The sequence below is a fragment of the Pyxicephalus adspersus genome, chromosome 1 (assembly GCF_032062135.1).
Source record: "Pyxicephalus adspersus chromosome 1, UCB_Pads_2.0, whole genome shotgun sequence".
NCBI lineage: Eukaryota > Metazoa > Chordata > Amphibia > Anura > Pyxicephalidae > Pyxicephalus > Pyxicephalus adspersus.
In genome coordinates this window covers 9,892,244-9,911,552 of record NC_092858.1, presented here as the reverse complement: position 1 = coordinate 9,911,552, position 19,309 = coordinate 9,892,244, and the positions used below count along the sequence as shown (strand labels likewise).

General features: G+C 37.3%; 1 protein-coding gene across 3 annotated transcripts; it reads right to left on the bottom strand.

Moving 5' to 3' along the window:
* Positions 1-642: 642 nt before the first annotated feature.
* LOC140324263 (P2Y purinoceptor 2-like) lies at positions 643-19,299 on the bottom strand. Of its 3 annotated transcripts, none has more exons than XM_072402010.1 (3): positions 19,233-19,299; positions 3,732-3,888; positions 643-2,893 (listed from the first exon to the last, which is right to left on the bottom strand). In XM_072402010.1, the coding sequence occupies exon 3, from the start codon at positions 2,875-2,877 to the stop codon at positions 1,945-1,947; it is 933 nt and encodes a 310-aa protein (XP_072258111.1). In that variant the 5' UTR covers positions 2,878-2,893; positions 3,732-3,888; positions 19,233-19,299; the 3' UTR covers positions 643-1,944. The 3 variants fall into 3 exon arrangements, with proteins under 3 accessions (XP_072258111.1, XP_072258118.1, XP_072258103.1); XM_072402017.1 differs by lacking the exon at positions 19,233-19,299 and adding an exon at positions 19,087-19,108; XM_072402002.1 differs by lacking the exon at positions 19,233-19,299 and adding an exon at positions 16,202-16,350.
* Positions 19,300-19,309: the final 10 nt, after the last annotated feature.

Genomic DNA, 19,309 nt, shown 5'->3' with positions numbered 1-19,309 from the left:
ACCTGGACTGCACCTAACATCATACCTGGACTGCACCAACACTGCACCTGGACTGCACCTAACATCATACCTGGACTGCTCCAAGACTACACCTGGACTGCACCTAACATCATACCTGGACTATAGCCAACAGCCTACAAATAAAAGTGTAACCATTCTCAGATATTTCAAGACTCAATAAAACTAAATTACAATTTTCCACCTGTGGATAATTAACATTTACAGATGTATGTAGAATTATAAAACGTTCCCCAGGATTTAAGGTCTAAAGGTACAGTAAGTGTCAGCAAATACATTCAGGTTTCATCTTTTGTTCATGTTTTGGTTTTGCATGCTTGCTGTCTCATTTTTTGATGATTTATTTAATGTACAGAATGAAAGATTTACATTTCAGTGGCCACTTACATAATAAGGAATTAGTAATCCCAGCACAGATTTATTCTTTGAGTAACATGAAGAATTTTTTGTTTCCAGACTGGTAAAATAGTTATGGAATATTTATATAGTTTTTATAAAGAGAAATAATAAAGCACAATCACTTTTAACTAGGAAGAAATTCTGCATATATAATATACCTGCTACTATATACACATATATTTACAAACTATACATAGAGGCAAGCATTTAAAACATGCATCAAAATTATTTACACAAATATTTATTTATTTATTACATAATAAGTCTGAGGTTTGGGCAGAAACACATTTATTTACATACATTCCTCAATAGCCACAAAGATGTAAATCCATATACAACAGCCTTTCTACATCAGATTCTACCTTGTAAAGAAGCAACTATATGATTACTGTGCCTTGCATGTGGACCTGTTGCCTGTGCCCTGGATGAAGGCCCTGGATCCCCTCAGGGGCCCCAAGTCAGTTTGGTGGACGGGCCCCAGGTCATTTCTGCTACTGTTGGCTTTGCCCTCCAGTGCTCTGGGACTTTACCGAACTTTGGTTGAGAATGGCTTCTATGGACTGTAAAAGGGAATAGATAACCCCTTCACTTGCATCCTGCTCAAAGAAAAGGAATCTCCTCCACAGAAGTTGCACATGCTGAATTACTGCACAGATCTAGAACAAATACAGCAAGGACGCTAAGCGGTCCATTTTTAAAGCTTTGATAACTAAAACATTCTCTAGTGGAGAAACAATTACTGCAGTTGAGAACACATGGACCTGGAAGATTCTCCACCAGGGGATGTTTTAGTGAATGCCACATTTGCTGCTTTAAACCTTTAAGACTCCTGAAATAATACATGGCTCTTGTATTTAATTAATATGTGTATGATTGTTTTTTGTAACAAATGTCTAGATGATTAACAGCATATTCTCTATATTGGTATAGGAATAAGAGCCCCCATGTGATGACCAAATAAGCAGCAGCAAACTATGGAGTCTATTTATAAAGCAGTAAATCAATGATTCCTTAGTGGAGAACTAATTACCACCATTGAAATACATTGCCCTGGAAGATTCTGCACCAGGGAATGTTTCTGGAAATGTAAGATTGTGTTCCTGTCAACAAGCTTTCATGGTTAGACAGAACTGAGCATGATTGGCAGACAATTCATATCCCCAATACAAATCAAAGGTCTTCTCTGCAGGAGGTTTTAAGAAGATAATATGAAGAACTATCCCAATAATTACAGTTGGGGCAAATGTAAAACATAGGGACTCTACACTTATCCACTCTGCTGGGGTCAAAGTACTACTTAAGACCATGACCTGCATTTTATTCCCTATGAAAGGCAACAGTGATAGAGTTTAATTTTGCCCACATAGGGACAATAATACTTTAAGAGACAAAATAGTACTTTTATCTGCCTGATGTTACGTGTTACGTGTGGTCCTTTTTGATAAATACCTTAAAAAAGTCAGTCCAGTTCAGTTTGGTCCATCAGAAATATTACTGGTGGTGCATTCTCCTCTCAAAGTCAACTTTTTAGTTTCTCCTCCTGTTCCAGACCAAGCGGAACCTCCAAACCAAAAAGTACAACACTGGGTCGATGCAACTATTGACGCTGGCAAAAGGTCGTGTGGATTTGTATGCTGCATTAATAGCATCCATAGTAGGACAGGGAGCGCTGTCGTCATAACGGAAGTAGTAGTAGAGCGTACGGGTGACGTGGTACGGCAAGAAACAAGTGATGAAAACCACCAGGACCGTAATGATTATTTTGACCGACTTCCTCTTGGATTTGGTTGCTTGTGTGGATTCCACCGTTGGTGTTACAAGCACGTAAATCATGAAGCAGTTGCAAATGATGAGGACTGTGAAGGGGATGCAAAAAAGCAAAATCAAAGTCACCGTATTGTAAACAACAAACTGGTCAAAGAGTTCGGCGCCTGATGTGTCATGACAGACGGTGCTGTCTTCCATCGGGCTGGTGGATACGAAATAAAATATAGGCGACTGAATGATAACGATGACCACCCAAATACTAATACAGGCAATTCGTGCAAATCGCACCTGGCGCCATTGTAAAAAACGCATGGGATAACACACTGCCAGGAAACGGTAGAAACTAATGCAGAGGAGGAAGAGAATGCTGCAGTAGAGGCTTGTGTAAAAGAGGAAGCGGACTATCTTGCAGAGCGGCTCGGAGAATGGCCAGTCGTTGGCTTTGGAGTAATAGTAGGCCAGCAGTGGAAGAGACAAGACGTACAGGAGGTCCGACAGAGCCAGGTTGAACATGAAAATGGTGACCACTTTCCATGGTCGGATCTGGAAGATGAATATGTACAGGGCGATGACATTAAGGATGAAACCAAACGCAAATACAATTGAATAGGCCACAGGCAACAGGATGTACTTGAAGTCTTCTTCAAATATGCACCTGTAGGTCAAATTTCCATCCCCATCAGGGTCATCCATTGAGTAAACCAAGGTACTGCAACAATAAAAAAGAGAAATCTATGTAAATGCACAATAAATAATGTAACACAATTGAAATTTCAGCACCAGACAACTTTATATTTCATATAGGATATTGTGGGCAAGAGCTACGGTCATCTGCGTCTCTCTTGGGAATATTTCCCTCACTTTCGGCAAAGTTGTGGAGTAATGAAAAAAAATCTCCTCAATGAGGCCACAAAAAAGAGTAGGACTGAGTTAGAGGGGGTGATTTGCTAAACCTATTTAAGTTGTTCACTTACCATGGTGAATTATAACTTTTCAAGCAATGATTTCTTCCCCTGAAGAAGCCGAAATGGCGAAACGCGTCAGGTTCTGAGTTTTCTTTGAATATTGATTATTGTATATATGTTTATTTCATAATTTCTTTGGTGTACTTTAACCTCTGTAATTACAAGCTGGATGAAAAATCTCCTAAATACATTGTTTGATTCTAACACAACGACTGCTAGAAAGAGCTGTTCTTTATGCTCTCTCATTAATCATTGTACACCATTAACAAATCATTTATGCTCATCTGTAAATTTTTTCACCATTGCTTACTTTTTACCAATATATTTGTGAACCCTCAGCAACCCAAACGTGTGTAAAGCTGGACCTCAAGACAAATGGCTAGCACAAGCCTTCTTGTTCTATTGTCCTTCAATGACCAGCTTTTAAAGAACTCTATTGGTACAGGATGAAGGTGGAGAGCCTCAAGGTTGCCGGTGATAATAGAAAGTGGCCCCTTGATTCATTTATTGGGTGGAACATACAGTATTTTACAAAGTTCAATTTCTTACTGTTTGTTTGGTAAAACAACTAATTAAAACTACCTTATTGGCTTTATGGGTCTGGGGATTGGCTATCTCCTCCAAAATTCTTTCTTCTTTCCTTGCCTTCCATCCATTCTATTGGTTTTCAGGGAAAATCTTTGGGTATAGACTTGGTTGGTGTATCAACTGGGCTTACATCAACAATGACTCCATAGATCTGTAGATTTAAGAACAATAAATGTGCATAATGAGTTTAGTAAAGTTAATGTTCCAAAAACAATAATAAATATATTTTTTAAAACTGTCTAAAAACAATAAATCAGGAAAATATGGATGTTCTTCAAACATGTTTCAGGGTTTGGTATACAAGGATTCTATAAGAAGTCTGTCCTTCAATGTGGCAGCTAGGGGGGCAATATTTTAATATTGTTGTGATGTCTTTCTGGGGCCTTTGTTGAAAATGAAAAGTGAATTTGGATCCTTAGTGATCAAAAATAGCTTTACTGGTTAATGAGAGGAATGGACATCAACTACTTTATTAAGACCTACATACCCAAATAGAATGTAACTGGTATACACTAGGATAGTGCTGTATTGGGAACCTTTTTAAAGAACAGAAGTCCCAACAGGCTGATTCCTTAAAATGCTTTGCTACTACTGAAAAGAGGTGCTAGGAACAGTAAATTCTCGACCAGGATCAAATCCAGTGGTTGGCCTCCAACAATCCTCTTGTAGCCTCTTGCAGCTGGACATCCAATTGGAAGTATCCACTTCATAGCCTGTGTGACAGGGACACTTCCTATTGGCTGTCCAGCTGCAAAAAGCCTTTTACCAATCAGAAAAGGACCCAAGCAAAGAACTTGGGACCGGAGAGTCATGTGACAGTGGCTCAGTTATAGGGGGTGTGGGGTAGGTGTAGAAGAAGGGGTTAGAGTTTGCTTGAATAACACCTTTAAATTGTGTTAAAAAAAATAATACAAAATAAAATGTCTTATTCCTTTGTTTTATAAGTGAAAAAAATACTTTTTGATCTTTACAGATATCTTGTGAGCTGATAACCTTGTGTGCCTGTGTTTCACTCTTTTCAGCTAGCTTTGTCTCTAGAGAAATAAATCATTCTGCAGTTTTAAAACATTTCCTGTCCTAGGGTGACAACAGTAATAGTACATTATCATAGATGGAAATGAAGAATCAACATGGACATTTTTGGATTTGGATGTATGTGAACTTACAGGAATGTATCCGTTTCAAACTAACTGAACTTTTACAATGATTAAGCTTTTGGTAAGTAATTTTCCAAGATTTTATATTAATTATAAACTGGACAATCTTTAATCATGATCTGATTGTGTAATGTTCTGTTTAATAACTATCCAGCCCAGATTTGCATACAAATATTGACGCCATGTATTACCACGTTTCATGGGTCCTCACGAATATCAACTACACCCAGCTGCTTTGCTGTCTTTATATTATATAATTCTGACTTACTATATATAAACAATTGTTTATTCACAAAATTATTAAGAAGAATATTTCTATGTAGTGTATGTAGTGTATATTATCGTCCAACATATATTCATGTAATAGTATTTAAAGCTATATTTTGGGATAAGTAATTATTGCCTAAATATGGGAAACATGCTTGTCCTAAATTAAATATTAGTGTTTAGTATGCATTACATTAAGATCTGTGTAGTAATCCAGTGTGAATCATTTTCAATTTGCCAGAGCATCCTCTGATAAAGATCATTTTATTATTAATAATAATATTATCATTATTAATACACTGTATTTATATAACACCAACATATTACGCAGCGCTGTCCATTAACCAGGGGTAACAAATGACAGACAGATACAGACAGTGACACAGGAGGAGGAGAGGACCCTGCCCAGAAGAGCTTACAATCTAAGAGGTCTATGCTGCTCCCTTCATTGTGCAGAGAGACTGGTCTTGAACCCCAAAAAATCAGGTTTATATTGTTTTAAGAAGGATCAGATTTTGGGCAGAATAACTGATTGGTCACCCTTGTCTGCACATTGCCTTTTTACAGAAGACCATATGGCCAGCAGCTTTACTTTGCTCTGTATTAGATACTGGCTGGTAGGTGATTAGCTTTATCACAAGAGAAAAATTAAAGTTTTACCCAATTGCCTGGAAACTGGGGTCACAAGATGTCAAGGCTGGGAAATTCCAGGCATATAATCTTGTTAGCATTCTTAATAGCCATTTGTTACGCTCTCAGGTATAGAAACTTGAAGAAATTAGCTAATAATGAAGTGGTTGTGCTTGAGCTACAGAACACCATAATCATGGGCAGTATTACAGCACATACTGCCTGAATTTGTCCTAAATCTAAAAGGTCTGTTTCTCAAAAGGTGATGATCGGCTAGCAGATACCACTTCTTTGTTCTCAGGTTTTGAAAATCTGATTGTCAGTTCCATATATACACAATATATATATATATATATATATATATATATATATATATATATATAAAAGGTGATCAGGGTAATAGTGTGTTAATTACCAAACTCTGCCATAATTTGGTGATCACATTAACTTAAATGGAATAAGTGATGGCAATTTTTTTCTAGATATGATAGCAGGGATTATGACTCTTGCAGAAAAATTTTATTTTTTCATATTTTTAAAATATTTTTTCCCCTAACAGGTTTTTTTGTTTTTCAATTGACCTGTACAGTTTATAGGTTACATTAAATGTGCATGTAATATACACAAACAAGATATATATAGAATATATACAAACAAGGTAAAATCTATAAAACAAGAAACACAATCTAATATGTAAAGTGACCAAGAAATTATTGAATATATTCTAAGACTGACATCAAAAACTTAATGGCAATTCATAAAGGAAACATGTTTGGTAATATATAATGATCAGTTGTTTTTTCTGTTACTTTACATCTCAGGATGTGTTTCCTGTTTTTTATATGGTTACTTTGTATACATTCTCACAGTTTATATGTTGTTTTGCACGTTATTTTACCAAGTATGATTTCCCAAAACTACTTAGTGAGGCTTTGTTGTTCTTCATATGCTAAACTGCTGCCAAGCTGCATATAGACTGTCAATGAGTCCACTGATAACTGCTTTCAAAAATGGCCAAAAAGGGGCAAAATGGCCAAACAAGGAGCAAAATGATAAATGGCTTTTACATATGTATAAATAAGGCCATCTTTGTGGGGAACAGGGGGTTTTGCCCCATTATAAATAGACCCCTTAGATCATGCTTGATAAAATCCTATTGTTATCTACACATTTACAATTTATTTATTCCATAATGCGATCATTTCTTCTAAGAGATATACAGAAACTAAAGTATCAGCAGAAAAGTCTGGTAACCTATGTTCTCAGAAGGAGATAAAGCTATATGGGCATCTTTTTAAAAATGGTTTACCCAGGATTCACCCAACCAAAACATCATTTTAGGGCAGGGCCCCAATTGACACAAAGAAGGGGTGCAGGGAGTTGTAATCCTGTGCATGTTGTGACCCCACTTCATATTTCCCCAGGTTTTGCTAAAACCATGCCAACTTTTACTTAAAATATACACTTTTCCTATTGGATTCAATTATACAATGTATGAATCTAACATGTACATTTTGGGTAATTCGGGAACAGGCATAGATAGAGCCCATAATGTGATGAAACACCATCATCAATGTTTTATTATAGTTTTTTTAAGTTGCATCAGTATTTTTATCAAAAGTTACAAATCATTTAATTTCCGTTGAGAACAGAATTGCAAAGCATTTCCCAATACCGTGGGATGAGATTACATCATGGTTAGGTGGAATTGGAGCCATGTTCTCTGATAGAACTTTTTTGATTGATATAGTCCTGGAGTTTTATTAGTTTATTACTATATCCCTGAAATGCTTTTAATATCTGAAGACATGTACCTGAATATATATGAGCTGATGTGACAGTTGTGAGATAGTACCATGGTACAAAGTAGAGAATTAAGAGAAGTGTTCTCTTCCAGGCTGTCTGCCAGCTGAAGGGTTTGATTACGATTTGATGGTCTCATCAACATAAATCTTTGAATCTGACAATCTGAATGCTGGATAAAATAACATGTTTTAGATCAAACCCTAAAGAAACATATGAGAACCTATGACACAAATCTGTGTCCTTATTGTTCTACATCTTACCAGTTCTACCGCAACCCATAAGCTGACTTTACACATTGCAAATTACTAGAACAACTGAATGTTTGATTCCACACAGAGAACTGCTAACACAATTGCAAGACACTGGACAATCAGTAGTTTGGAATAAGGTGTATATGCTGTGTAGATATAAATACTGGGTTATTTCCTACATTGGTAGAACACATGAAGCAGCTTGGACATGCTGCAAAATGCCTTCAACATTACAAAAACCAGTCCTGTTAAATCTGAATATCTGCTTTTAGATTTCACGATACTCACCAACAGCTTTAATATTCCAATACAAAACAATACATGATGTATTCAGCTGTTCCTTAAAGTATTGTTCAATGTAATATGAATTAAACTTTTGCTTCATTTCTTTCCACTGGACCATTAGATATTCCAACAGCTTTGCAAATGTTCTGATTGATGGATATTATGTACATGAAGCGCAAGTTTTGACTGAACTCTCAGTTTGATTCATCTTAATACATTCTTGGTGCATTGAAACAAAAAGTGTTCCATGGGCTACAGTTCTTTGTGTGCTATTTGTGGCAGGACCGTTGCTGTCTGTGGAGAAGCAGTGGTCTTCCTACAGGACTCTGGAAATTCCACTGCCGAGCCAAAGTTTAGGCGCTCCAAGTATCAGGGAGCATTAGCTGTGCTGATTGCTAGGCTATAGGTCTGACTCAGTACAAGGTGTGCCATATCTCTGCAGAGGGACCTCTGTTTCCACATTAAGACCAAGTGTCCTATCTGCAGCTGTTAGTAGGACATTGTCATTTTTTTTAAGATTATGTTTACTGAAAAACCTAGGACAATTAACACCTGTGCACTTAGAATATATTTGGGTGATGTTGAGTCCAATGGAGCTTTATCTATATTTAAAAATGCTATTGCTCTTCATAATGTAGATTCAGTCTTGCTCTTCCAGAGCTGGACCTAGATAAAACAGTGGGTTTGCTGTTAAAGAATGGCACACAATGTGTTAAGGAATGGCACATATCATGTTGTTGTGATGTGTTAAAAAGTCACTGTGATCATTGATGATGCCCCAACTGATCCTAGGTGTTACCTTTTCCCTGGGAACAGATACCAAAAGTTCCTTGTTGCAAAAGAAAAGTCTGTTTTATATTACGTAAGTTTTACTAGGGCTGCAGGATATGAATAGACACCTTGTCCTTGCCCAAGCTGCAAACCACCAAACCATATCATATAAGAAAGCCTGCTCAATACTTGACAGTACTGCACATAAAAAACAGCTTTGTTCTGGCATGGAAGAGTAGGCGCTGGGAAGATTTGAGTGCCTTGGCCATAAAATCATAAAACTTAATTTACTTTCAACACATTGTGCAGCTAGCTATCATCATCTAGTGTTTGTTTGCATTAAGGTGGGAGTAGACGGGTCACTTTTAGCCAGGCAAGACAATCTTGCAAGAACCAACACAGATGGAACACATTGTTTGCTGTGATGTGTGTTACAAAATGATTCTATGTGAAATAGTAATTAAACACAATCATTTGAAGAATTGTGTAATTTTAAGCAATTACTACAACATGCTAATTGTGTAGCTCACAATGTAGGAAGCATTATCTAGCATTGTGTTGCAATTTCCGAGCTCAAAACAGTCCATGGGCCCTTGGCATCAGTGTGACGTAAAGAAATAATGAGTTGCTGATGAGAAAAGGTTTATTTACATGTACATCTGTATCAACCCAATGTATTTATCGTGTCGACTATGTTTTGGCAACCCATTCATTTTGAAACAGCAGCACTTTGACACAAATTAAAAAATGGATACCACTCTTATTTTTTCTAATACAGTGAGCATTGTTCATAGTGGTGCACGGTGGAGGTAAGATCTGTGCCCGCCATTGTTAAAGTATGTTGGGGTGCAAAAAATACATTTGTTTTAACACATGTTGAATTAAATGGGTTCAATTCTCTTGAATTTTTCCAGAGGCAAATGCTTTATTGGTTCTCTTAAACCTATCTCTTTAACCTATCTCTAAAACCACAAGGTGAATCTTGTTGTCAGTTGTTGCGCAAACTACACTCTACAATAGTGGTCGCCAACCTTTTCGGAGCCAGCTCCAGAGCGAGCATGCGCGGGGAGCCATGTGTCATTCAAAGGGGAAGAAACTTCCCCATTTGTAACGTCATGATGCCAGAACCTGCCACTCTCCCATCGCAAATATAAGCCTGTAATGGGACAGTGGGCCCCCACTTCCCTGAGCCTGGGATCTGTATGGGGGACATGAACCATGGCTCTGGCCGGTGCGTCCCCCCTTGGGGTCCTTCTCCCGACCTCAATCGGGGGTGCACTGGCCAGGGCCAATTTAGTGGTCCGACCACTGCTCTACAAAACATGGGAAGCTGGGCACTGCCATGGGGACATGTACGAATCCCCAAAAAATACTGTACAGCAGGGAAAGATTCTTTAAATATAGCTTGAGGGCAAAGTTGAAAATGCACAGAATTTTAAAGTAACATAATTGGAGGATGATGTAGTGCAATCTCAGCAACAGCGTATGCTAGCAGAGCATTTAGTTGATGTCGCATTTTTGATGGTTTTCTTTTACAAATTGATTTGGCTTACATGCAACAGCAGCCCTTAAATATGATTAGGTAGCTTTAACAATAGCACATGCTTTTTCATCAAACAATAATATACCATTGAGTGTAAAACAAAACCATAATATATTAATTACAAAGACGGAGACAAGCACAATGAACTACTTCACAACAACTAACAGATAGAAATTGGCCATTGTGAAGTCGTTCGTTGTGCTTGTCCCTATCCTTGTTATTACAATATTGTCATGCTTCTTCCCATTTTCTATCAATCCTTCAATAAATAATAAAAACAGCAGAGATACAGCAGTGTAAAATTGTCTACAAGCAGCTAACTTGTAATGAGGGAGATTTGGCCAAAAGGTTGCAAAGGAAAGAGTACAGGAAAGTTTACACATTTCACTACAAGAATTCGGGGACCGCAGATGACATAACAGGTTTAAACTGACCAACAATAAGAAATATATTAATTGAAATGCTAGGGACAAAGAGCACAGACTGGAACGTTACTAAAAAGAATTAAGACACTTTAAAGGGTACGGCAGTTTAAAACTAGGTAGCGGTCGGATAGTTGTGAAAAGTCAGCTAGCAAATTATAATTATATATAAAAATAAATACATTTAAAATGGAAGTTTAATCCAAAAAGTGCTGCAATAATATAAAATAAAATTATTACCCTGCCAAAAAAGAGCCCCTAACATTAAGTGTGTTCACACTGCAAAGAACTTTTGCAGAAAATAAATGGTGGGGAGCATCAGCTCAAAATACTTGCTAGTCTTGAATAATCCACAAAATAAAATTAAAGGAAAAAAAAACACTTATTAGAAAAAGAGGCAGCAGAGACATTGATTACCCAAAGAGCTAGCACTCATAATTTAAGTCTCCTACATGGCTCCATTCTCTTCCTATGCACTTTATCAGTTTTGCTTAAAACAGCTGGCAATAAGTGATTAGGGGCAATAAGCCTGAAGGGGCCCTAACTGAATATAAATAAAGTGTTTGGAAAACATGCAGCTTTGAGTTGGATCTCCATGGGAAAATTGTGTTAATTTTTAATCAAGTTATCTTTCCAACAGATCAATGTCATCAGAAAAAAATCTGCAGAGCTGGAACTCTTTTGTTATTTTCCACTGTATAAATGTTCTCTTTTGCTTGTCTATTTTTCCATCATAGGATAATTAGGTAATATTTATGTATGTCCAGTTGCGACATTTATAGCAATGCAGCCACCCTGTGCTCCAGCGCCCCTTTGTGCTCCAGTGACCCTGTGTCTTTGTAACCCTTTGCTTTATTGATTTTTGCACTCCTGTGACTTCAGCACTCCAGCAACCCCTCTATTGCAGTGACTCTATGCTCCAGTAACACTGCTATTGCTTTAGATACCCCGTGCTCCATTGACCCCATGCTTTAATGACATTGTGCTCCGGTGACTCTTTGTGAACTAGAAACTTCTATACTCCAGTGGCCTCATGTTCCATTGAGCTGGTGCTCCAGTGTCCCTTTGTGCTCCAGTGCCCCTTTGTGCTTTAGTAACCTGTTGCTTCATTGATTTTTGCACTCTTGTGACCTTGGCACTCCAGTGACCCCTGTGCTGCAGTAACACTATGCTCCAAAAAACACTTCTAGGACTCTAGTTAATTGCCCCATGACTTTTTTTAATCCCTTGACTTCTGTACTCCAGTGGCTTTATGTTCCAGTGAGTTTGTGCTCCAGTGAGCCTGGACTTATATGACCCTTTGTGCTCCAGTGATCCTATGTGATCACTGACCCCCTCTGTCCCAATGAGAGCGATCTTTTGCACTCCACTGACCCTGTCCTTCCATGACCTTTTGTTTTTAATAACCACTGTACTTCAATGAGTTCATGCTCCAGGGATCCTGTATTTCTACCGTGTTTCCCCGATGATAAGGCATCCCCATCAAATAAGCCACCCCCCCACCCGATTTTTGCTCAAACAATTAAAATAAAGCACCCCCCGCAAATAAGACATCCTCCGATACCTGATACTGTGTGACTCTGTGTGACTCCTCGATGCTGGCTGCAGTGCAGAGTGAAACTGAAAGTAACTTCAAAGGACAAGCAAGCTGCTGATCCCTGCCCTAACAGAGTCTGTTACCCGGCGAGTCAGTGATCAGAAGGGGACAATCAATGGCACATGAGTGATCAGAAAGGGGACAATCAATGGCACAGAGTGATCAGAAGGGGACAATGAATGGCACAGAGTGATCAGAAGGGGGACAATCAATGGCACAGAGTGATCAGAAGGGGACAATGAATGGCACATGAGTGATTTTCAACAATAAATGTGTACTGTAGTCTTCTTCATGGAAAAATAAGACATCCCCCTGAAAATAAGACCTAGGGCATATTTTGGCATTTCAAAAAATATAAGACAGTGCCTTATCATAGGGGAAACAGGGTATTTGATTTTTTTTGAGAAAAAGCATATTTTTGCAACTTTACCAACAGTTCTTGGTATAATGCACTGCAAATAAACTTGTAACTCCAAAAGCTGTTACAGATATAAATCTTGAGAGTTAGGAGTGCAAAACAAGCACATTAACCACAAATACACAGAACACAACTGTATAACCATACACCACGGTCTTCAGTAGTCAACTATGTTCAATATCCCTTCTGAGAGATGTTTGTTTATTTCGAGTCATTAATCCAACTACATTACTATGGCATCACAAAAATGCTTTTATATGACCTTTACCCAAGCACTGCAATTTGAGGTTATCCAAGGATTTTCATTTAGGTGTATACTGGTTGCTATCATTGGGTAAGTGATGGTGATTGATAAACACATAAAGATTGTATTTTAACACTGGCTATTCCTATAAAGTACTATACACACATGAACAGTCCTTCCAAGGCTTTGGATATGGAGGTGCATGGAATCTGATGTTTCACCATGGCAGGCTTAAAAGGGGAAAAAGTTCAATAGATATTCCTCCATGAAAAGATATCTATCTAGATTCCCATTGCTGGTTCTCCTTAACTTAGCACTGGTCCATGGCTGCATGACCAGGAAAATTATATCTTCTATAGATCATTTACCTGGAATGCAGTTGTGCGCCCATTAGCCAGAAAGTCCATCGTTCCGGAGTAATGCTGCCTAATAGTCCTGGGTAAATCCTGGGACACATTCTCATTGACGCTACCCACCCAGTATATTTTCCCTATCATCCACACACCACACGTACAATATTGTTCATGTTGCCTACTTCATAAGGCCATAGACTACACAGACAATAGTATGGGTGTTTTTTAATATTATTTTGTTGTAGTCCCATCCAGCTACAGCAAGCTTCCCGTTCATGCGTGATAAATTTCTAACCACCACCAACTTTCATTTTGTACAAACAGTTCTGTAGATCAGTTTTTATTAATGGCTATCAGTTGCCTCAGGCATCTGCAGTAAATCATTTTGTTTTCATGTGCTAGCATACAAGAACACATTCCCCAGTATAGAAACTTCTGTGATGACTAAATAAAGAGTGCCAGGATTCTTCTTCTTCACTTATAATGTTATGGTTGTTTTGTGTAACATTGAAGTGGAGCTTCAGATATTTCCAGACCATTGTCATTATAGTCTAAGTGGGAACTGGTGAGCTTTTCCCTCTTAGTAAATTGCATTGTGTGAACACAACTAGACGTCTGATGAATTTTGTAACCTAATCCAGATAGCCTTTTTGCAAATAAGAGAATTGAGCTATTGGCTTGGTTTATCCCAACACATTTTAGGGCTGGTGTTGGTCATAGATTACTTGTAAAAGTGGGAGATACCCAAAGGGCTGGTGTTGGTCATAGGTAACTTTTACACCCATAAGTAAGAGACAATTCAAAGGCTGATCATAAGTTACATTCATATGGAGCTAATTGCCAAAGTGAAGCTGGAGCATTCAAGGGTTGGAGTGCTAGTTGTAGATCTAGCCCAAATGCTGTTTAATTCATAATTGCTGACACCAAAAAAAAAAGTTAATAGACCTTAAATTGAGACACATTCAAAGATTGGTGTTTGTAGGTTTATGCAAACAAACCAAATGGCATTTGTTTGGCTTAGGTTGCACCATCTGCAGCTCCATCGTAAAAATGGAAGGTTCACCACCAACTGCCAAGCAACCTAACAAAATAAGGCTGTCTTCTATTTTAGACTCATGGATGAAGCATTCAATGCTTGAACCAGATGATGAATTTAGGAATCTAAGTCTAATTTACCTGCTTAAACCACATGCTGAATCTAAAATTGTGGTGCAAACAGAAATTAAGAATTAACATGGTGGTGGGTGGTGTCCATGATGTCCATGATGTCCATAGCCATGCTGCAAGGTCAAGCCATAAATCTATACAACCACTATAAAAGCCAACCCAGGAATAGTTAGCTTTGCTAGAAAAAAAAACAAATCCAACACTGCTAGCTTTTAAAGGAAAAATGTGTGCAGCTAAATTAAAAATTGTTCATGCAAGACGTTCTCACCATTCACATGAATGACTGGTTTATAGACTGAAAGATAGCACACAATATCGCTTGTAGGCCATGTTCATAAAAATGTCATTGGCAAGTTTAATAAAGAGTATGCAAGCCAAATGCTTAGATGTTGCCAATTTTTATTACTTATTGATGAAAACCCAGATATGTCAACCACAAAAAATGCAATGGTTGTCATTTACGTTGATGATGATGCCGGCAAAACCCAGTACAAGTCTTATTCCCTTGATCTCACTGTGCTGTTTTAATTCAATTAAACAATATTTTGGTATTTGGTAGATGGCATGCTCTTAAAATCGGTTATGGCACTTGGTACAGGTGATGCCAGTGTAATGGTGGGTCCAGGAAACTGTGCTACCCTGCAGCCTTTCATTTTTCACATTATTGTGTGTAGCTGAAGCCTGACTATACCTACAACTGTTTGTAGCAAAGTATCTCAGCAATTTTGCAGGGATATACAAAACTGTTTTGCACACAATTCTATCATGAATTTCAGGAATTCATGGATGCATAATGTGTAATGATTCCTAGTGCTACAAGATGGATTTCCACAACTGGTCAACCTTATTTTGAATAAATATGATGCACTGTACAGTTATTACAATCAGGTGATGATGTAGACTATTTGGTAACTATAGACAGATTACATAAAAACACATATCATCAAGTGTTTATTTTTTTTTCTTCAAGCTGTGCTGCCAAATTTTGCACAATTCAACAAACTTATCTAAAGACGTTTCCCTACTTTACCTAAATGTATTAAAATACTGCCAGCTACTGATAGGTCTCATAGCCTTCATTAAAAATGGTGCACTCATAGACTTTATATGAAAATGGTGCACTAATTGCATTTTTTAACAGTAATAGTTAAAACTTTGTAATACCAAACAGTATTTTCATTGACTACCAAACCAAAGAACATTTTTATATGGTAGATGATCAGCTATTCAACAGATCATGGTGCAAATTACCAGGTTTTACACAAGAAAGTACTGTAACTGCCATTAAAAAGAATTCCCATTGCAAACAGAGTCATTAATCTTTTGGCTGTCCTCAAACCCACAAGAATAAATCTACGACTAGTTAGGATAATACTGGAACCTGCAAATGGATTTTTCCCTATCTCAGTTTGACCCACTGCATGAATTTATTAAATAGTAAGTGACAGATTTCATGACTTTCATGTTGTGATATGATTCACAATTGCATTATTCATCAGGACAATTTAATAATATCTAAATATCTAGTAAAATGTGCAAAAACAAGGTTTTACCTTCCCCATGGGACAGCTGAGGTAGAACATGTGTTCTCTTCTGCCAAGGTAATGAAATCTGATCTTAAGAACAAACGTTCTGCAATACTGAACGGACTGCTGTCAGTAAAGGCCCAGGAAGAATTATTAAGCAGAAGATTGCAATCATTGATGTCACAATGTATGACCACAAGCTTAATTCTCCATTAAACCCAAACGTAAACTACTTAGGGTTTCGTCACTTGCTATTGGTAAGGACAAAAATGTGGTGGTAAGCAAAGCAGAGGTTTGGGCAAGAGCAAGGCTAATTTCTTCATAAAGTGACTCTTCAAAAATGTAAGCACCACATAAAAATGTTTCATATTTACTTAACTTAAATCCCCATTTTAAAAGCCATAAATAATACTATTCTAATGTTAAATCTGTTCTATTGTCAACCTGACCCCAGGGGAGTTCATTATCTTTTCCAATGCAACCACTGTTACAGGGGTACAGAGTGATGTCGGTAATTTCATTGGCAGTTGCCAGTTGAACTGGAGGTGAAGGAAACCTTCCAATAGGCACATACGTCTATTGGAAGGTTTTGTTCAGTTTTAAATTTAAAAAGGAACAACATTACTTAAAGGTACAACAAACCTAAACTAGATTTCTTTAAAATCATTTGATATTAGTTGGTAAATGTTTTCAACCCTTGACCAGATCCATATTGGGTTCTATCTAGGGTTCTAGATAGATAATCTATCTTTGCCAGCCTTGAAGAGCCTTAATAAATCAGATCCAATATATTTAGCTAAGTAAATGTGGTTAAAGTTCACTTTTCAAAGAATATTCAATCTAAAAAAATAAGAGTAAATGATTAAAATTAGCGCAACTTTGTATTATTTACTAAGACAAATGAAACAATCCTCAGCAGAGCATAATTTACTTTGCAATGTGAAAAGCCTATAATCCTTTAGTAAATCAACCCCCGTGGTTTGAAATGCATTATATACCATGAGGAGTTCTTTTTTTCACTTTACAACATTGTAAATTTATAGGTTATAGACAAATAAATATCCAAAAAAATGCATACCAATGATCATCTCTGTACTTCATTTCCATTGTGCTTGGATTATATTTGCAGAGCCCTTCATTTGCTGATACAATTCCTTTGAAGATACTTTGTCGCTCGTTACTATGTATACTTATATATACCTTGAACTGGTTGTCTTTAAAAATAGCAATTGTGTCTGGTTAATGGGCGGGATGAAAGGATGTCATAGGGATGTCACTTTTGCTAACAATACAAGCCGGCCTATGAATGACTTGTTTTACAACACAATTCCCTTTACAAATGTTGGGTGTATTGCAGATTTGTCATGTTTTTTACGTGTTATTTCTGCAATTATCTATAGATATGGGGCCCCACTCAACTTACTACTATTGGTTTAAATAAAACTTTTTAAGAATTCAATAAAAGTATTTTAATTCTGATGTATAGAAATATACTTTTTTTTTCAGATGTTTATAAAAAAAAAAGAACCTTCCACAAATCCCTACTTACCATAATCCGAAGGGCTGGGTTTTTGGCAATGGTTTACATTATCCTAGCAAGGAAGTCATTCATCCACAATAAAGTCTTATAGCCATCTATAGACTCCCCTCCAACCACAAGATACACCTTGCAGGCAAAACTAAACACGGCAGCCCTTTGGATGTGGGTAAGTAGGATTCATGCTGGCAGAATCCATGGAGGTGGCTAATACTGGCTAAAAATAAAGGTGGATGTTAGAAAAGGTACTTTTTTTATCAATACAGATACTGAATTTTTACAAATGTAAAAATCAGTGTACACAAAAATAATAAAACACTAAAATTTTTGGCAATTTTAGCATGGCTGATGACATTTTAATGGTCCTGCTGCCTAAGTAAATAATTTTAGCCAGACTTATAACCTACTATATAGCAAAATGAATAGGCATTCAAACCTATTTTTGACATATATAAAGTGTATCAAAACTGAAATCTATGTATTTTCACATTTTCCTGTAAAATCAAACTATTTAATTATTTTGCCTTGCCTTTTATTATACCCTACCGGGAAAATATTTATCTATATACAAAGGCACTTCTTATCCTAGGGAAACAATGCCTAAGCCCCCATACAAACATCAGAATGATGCCAGATTACTGTCACTGGAAACAATCTTTCATCATTTCATGTAACAGATGAACGAAGACGCACTGTACACTCAGCGTCATTCTATTCTACGGAGAGAATGGGGAAGACGAGCAAGCAGCACCCCGCTGTTCCCTCTTTCATAGGTAACACAATGGTCATTCCTGTTCAGTTGTTCATCAATTCGCCAGGGTGGGGCCACGACATCGGAGTACGGCTGTACCATGTTAAGTTTTCACTCGAGATAGGCACAACCATTCATCTCAGGCAACAATAACGTGATATAGTGACATGACCATGCACTTTGCACAGCACTGTGTAATATGATTGTGCTATATAAATACTGAGTAATAATAATAATAATGTCTATGAAGCTTTACACATGTATATAAGTAATTATCATCCTTTCCTCTGCATTCCGGGATCAGACTACAATGCTGTGCCGATGGAAAGTACTCCGGCACATGCTGATTAAGCTTTTACAATACAACTATGATGTTCATCTGCAGCTGGAAGGCATTCACATCTACAACGTCAAATAAAGAATTTGCAGGATGTGCACAATGCAAAAAAAGAATTATACCAAAACTGTATTCTCTTAATCTAATTTTTCCTACAGAGTTGTACAAAAAAAGCTATTCTTTTGTTAGTTATAAATAAGAATACTTTGTTTTTGTAAGGCCCCCATAACAAATATTAACTAAAAATGTCCATTAGATGTTTATGAGTGCCAAAAATTTAAACTTACTTTTATGATGAAGTATAAGACCATTATGGATGAAGTTAAGGTGTTTCTTAGAACAAACCTTTAAAATCTGGAACTGTTCCTGGCACAGCTCCCAGTTGCACATTTATAGGATTGCAAAAAGAGAAAAATAGGTTGAAGGGACCTACCTGCCATCCCAGTGAGACTCCAGAGGACAGTGAACTTTTACAGACAAGGTTGCGCAGTGTCCATCGGCTCTGGATAA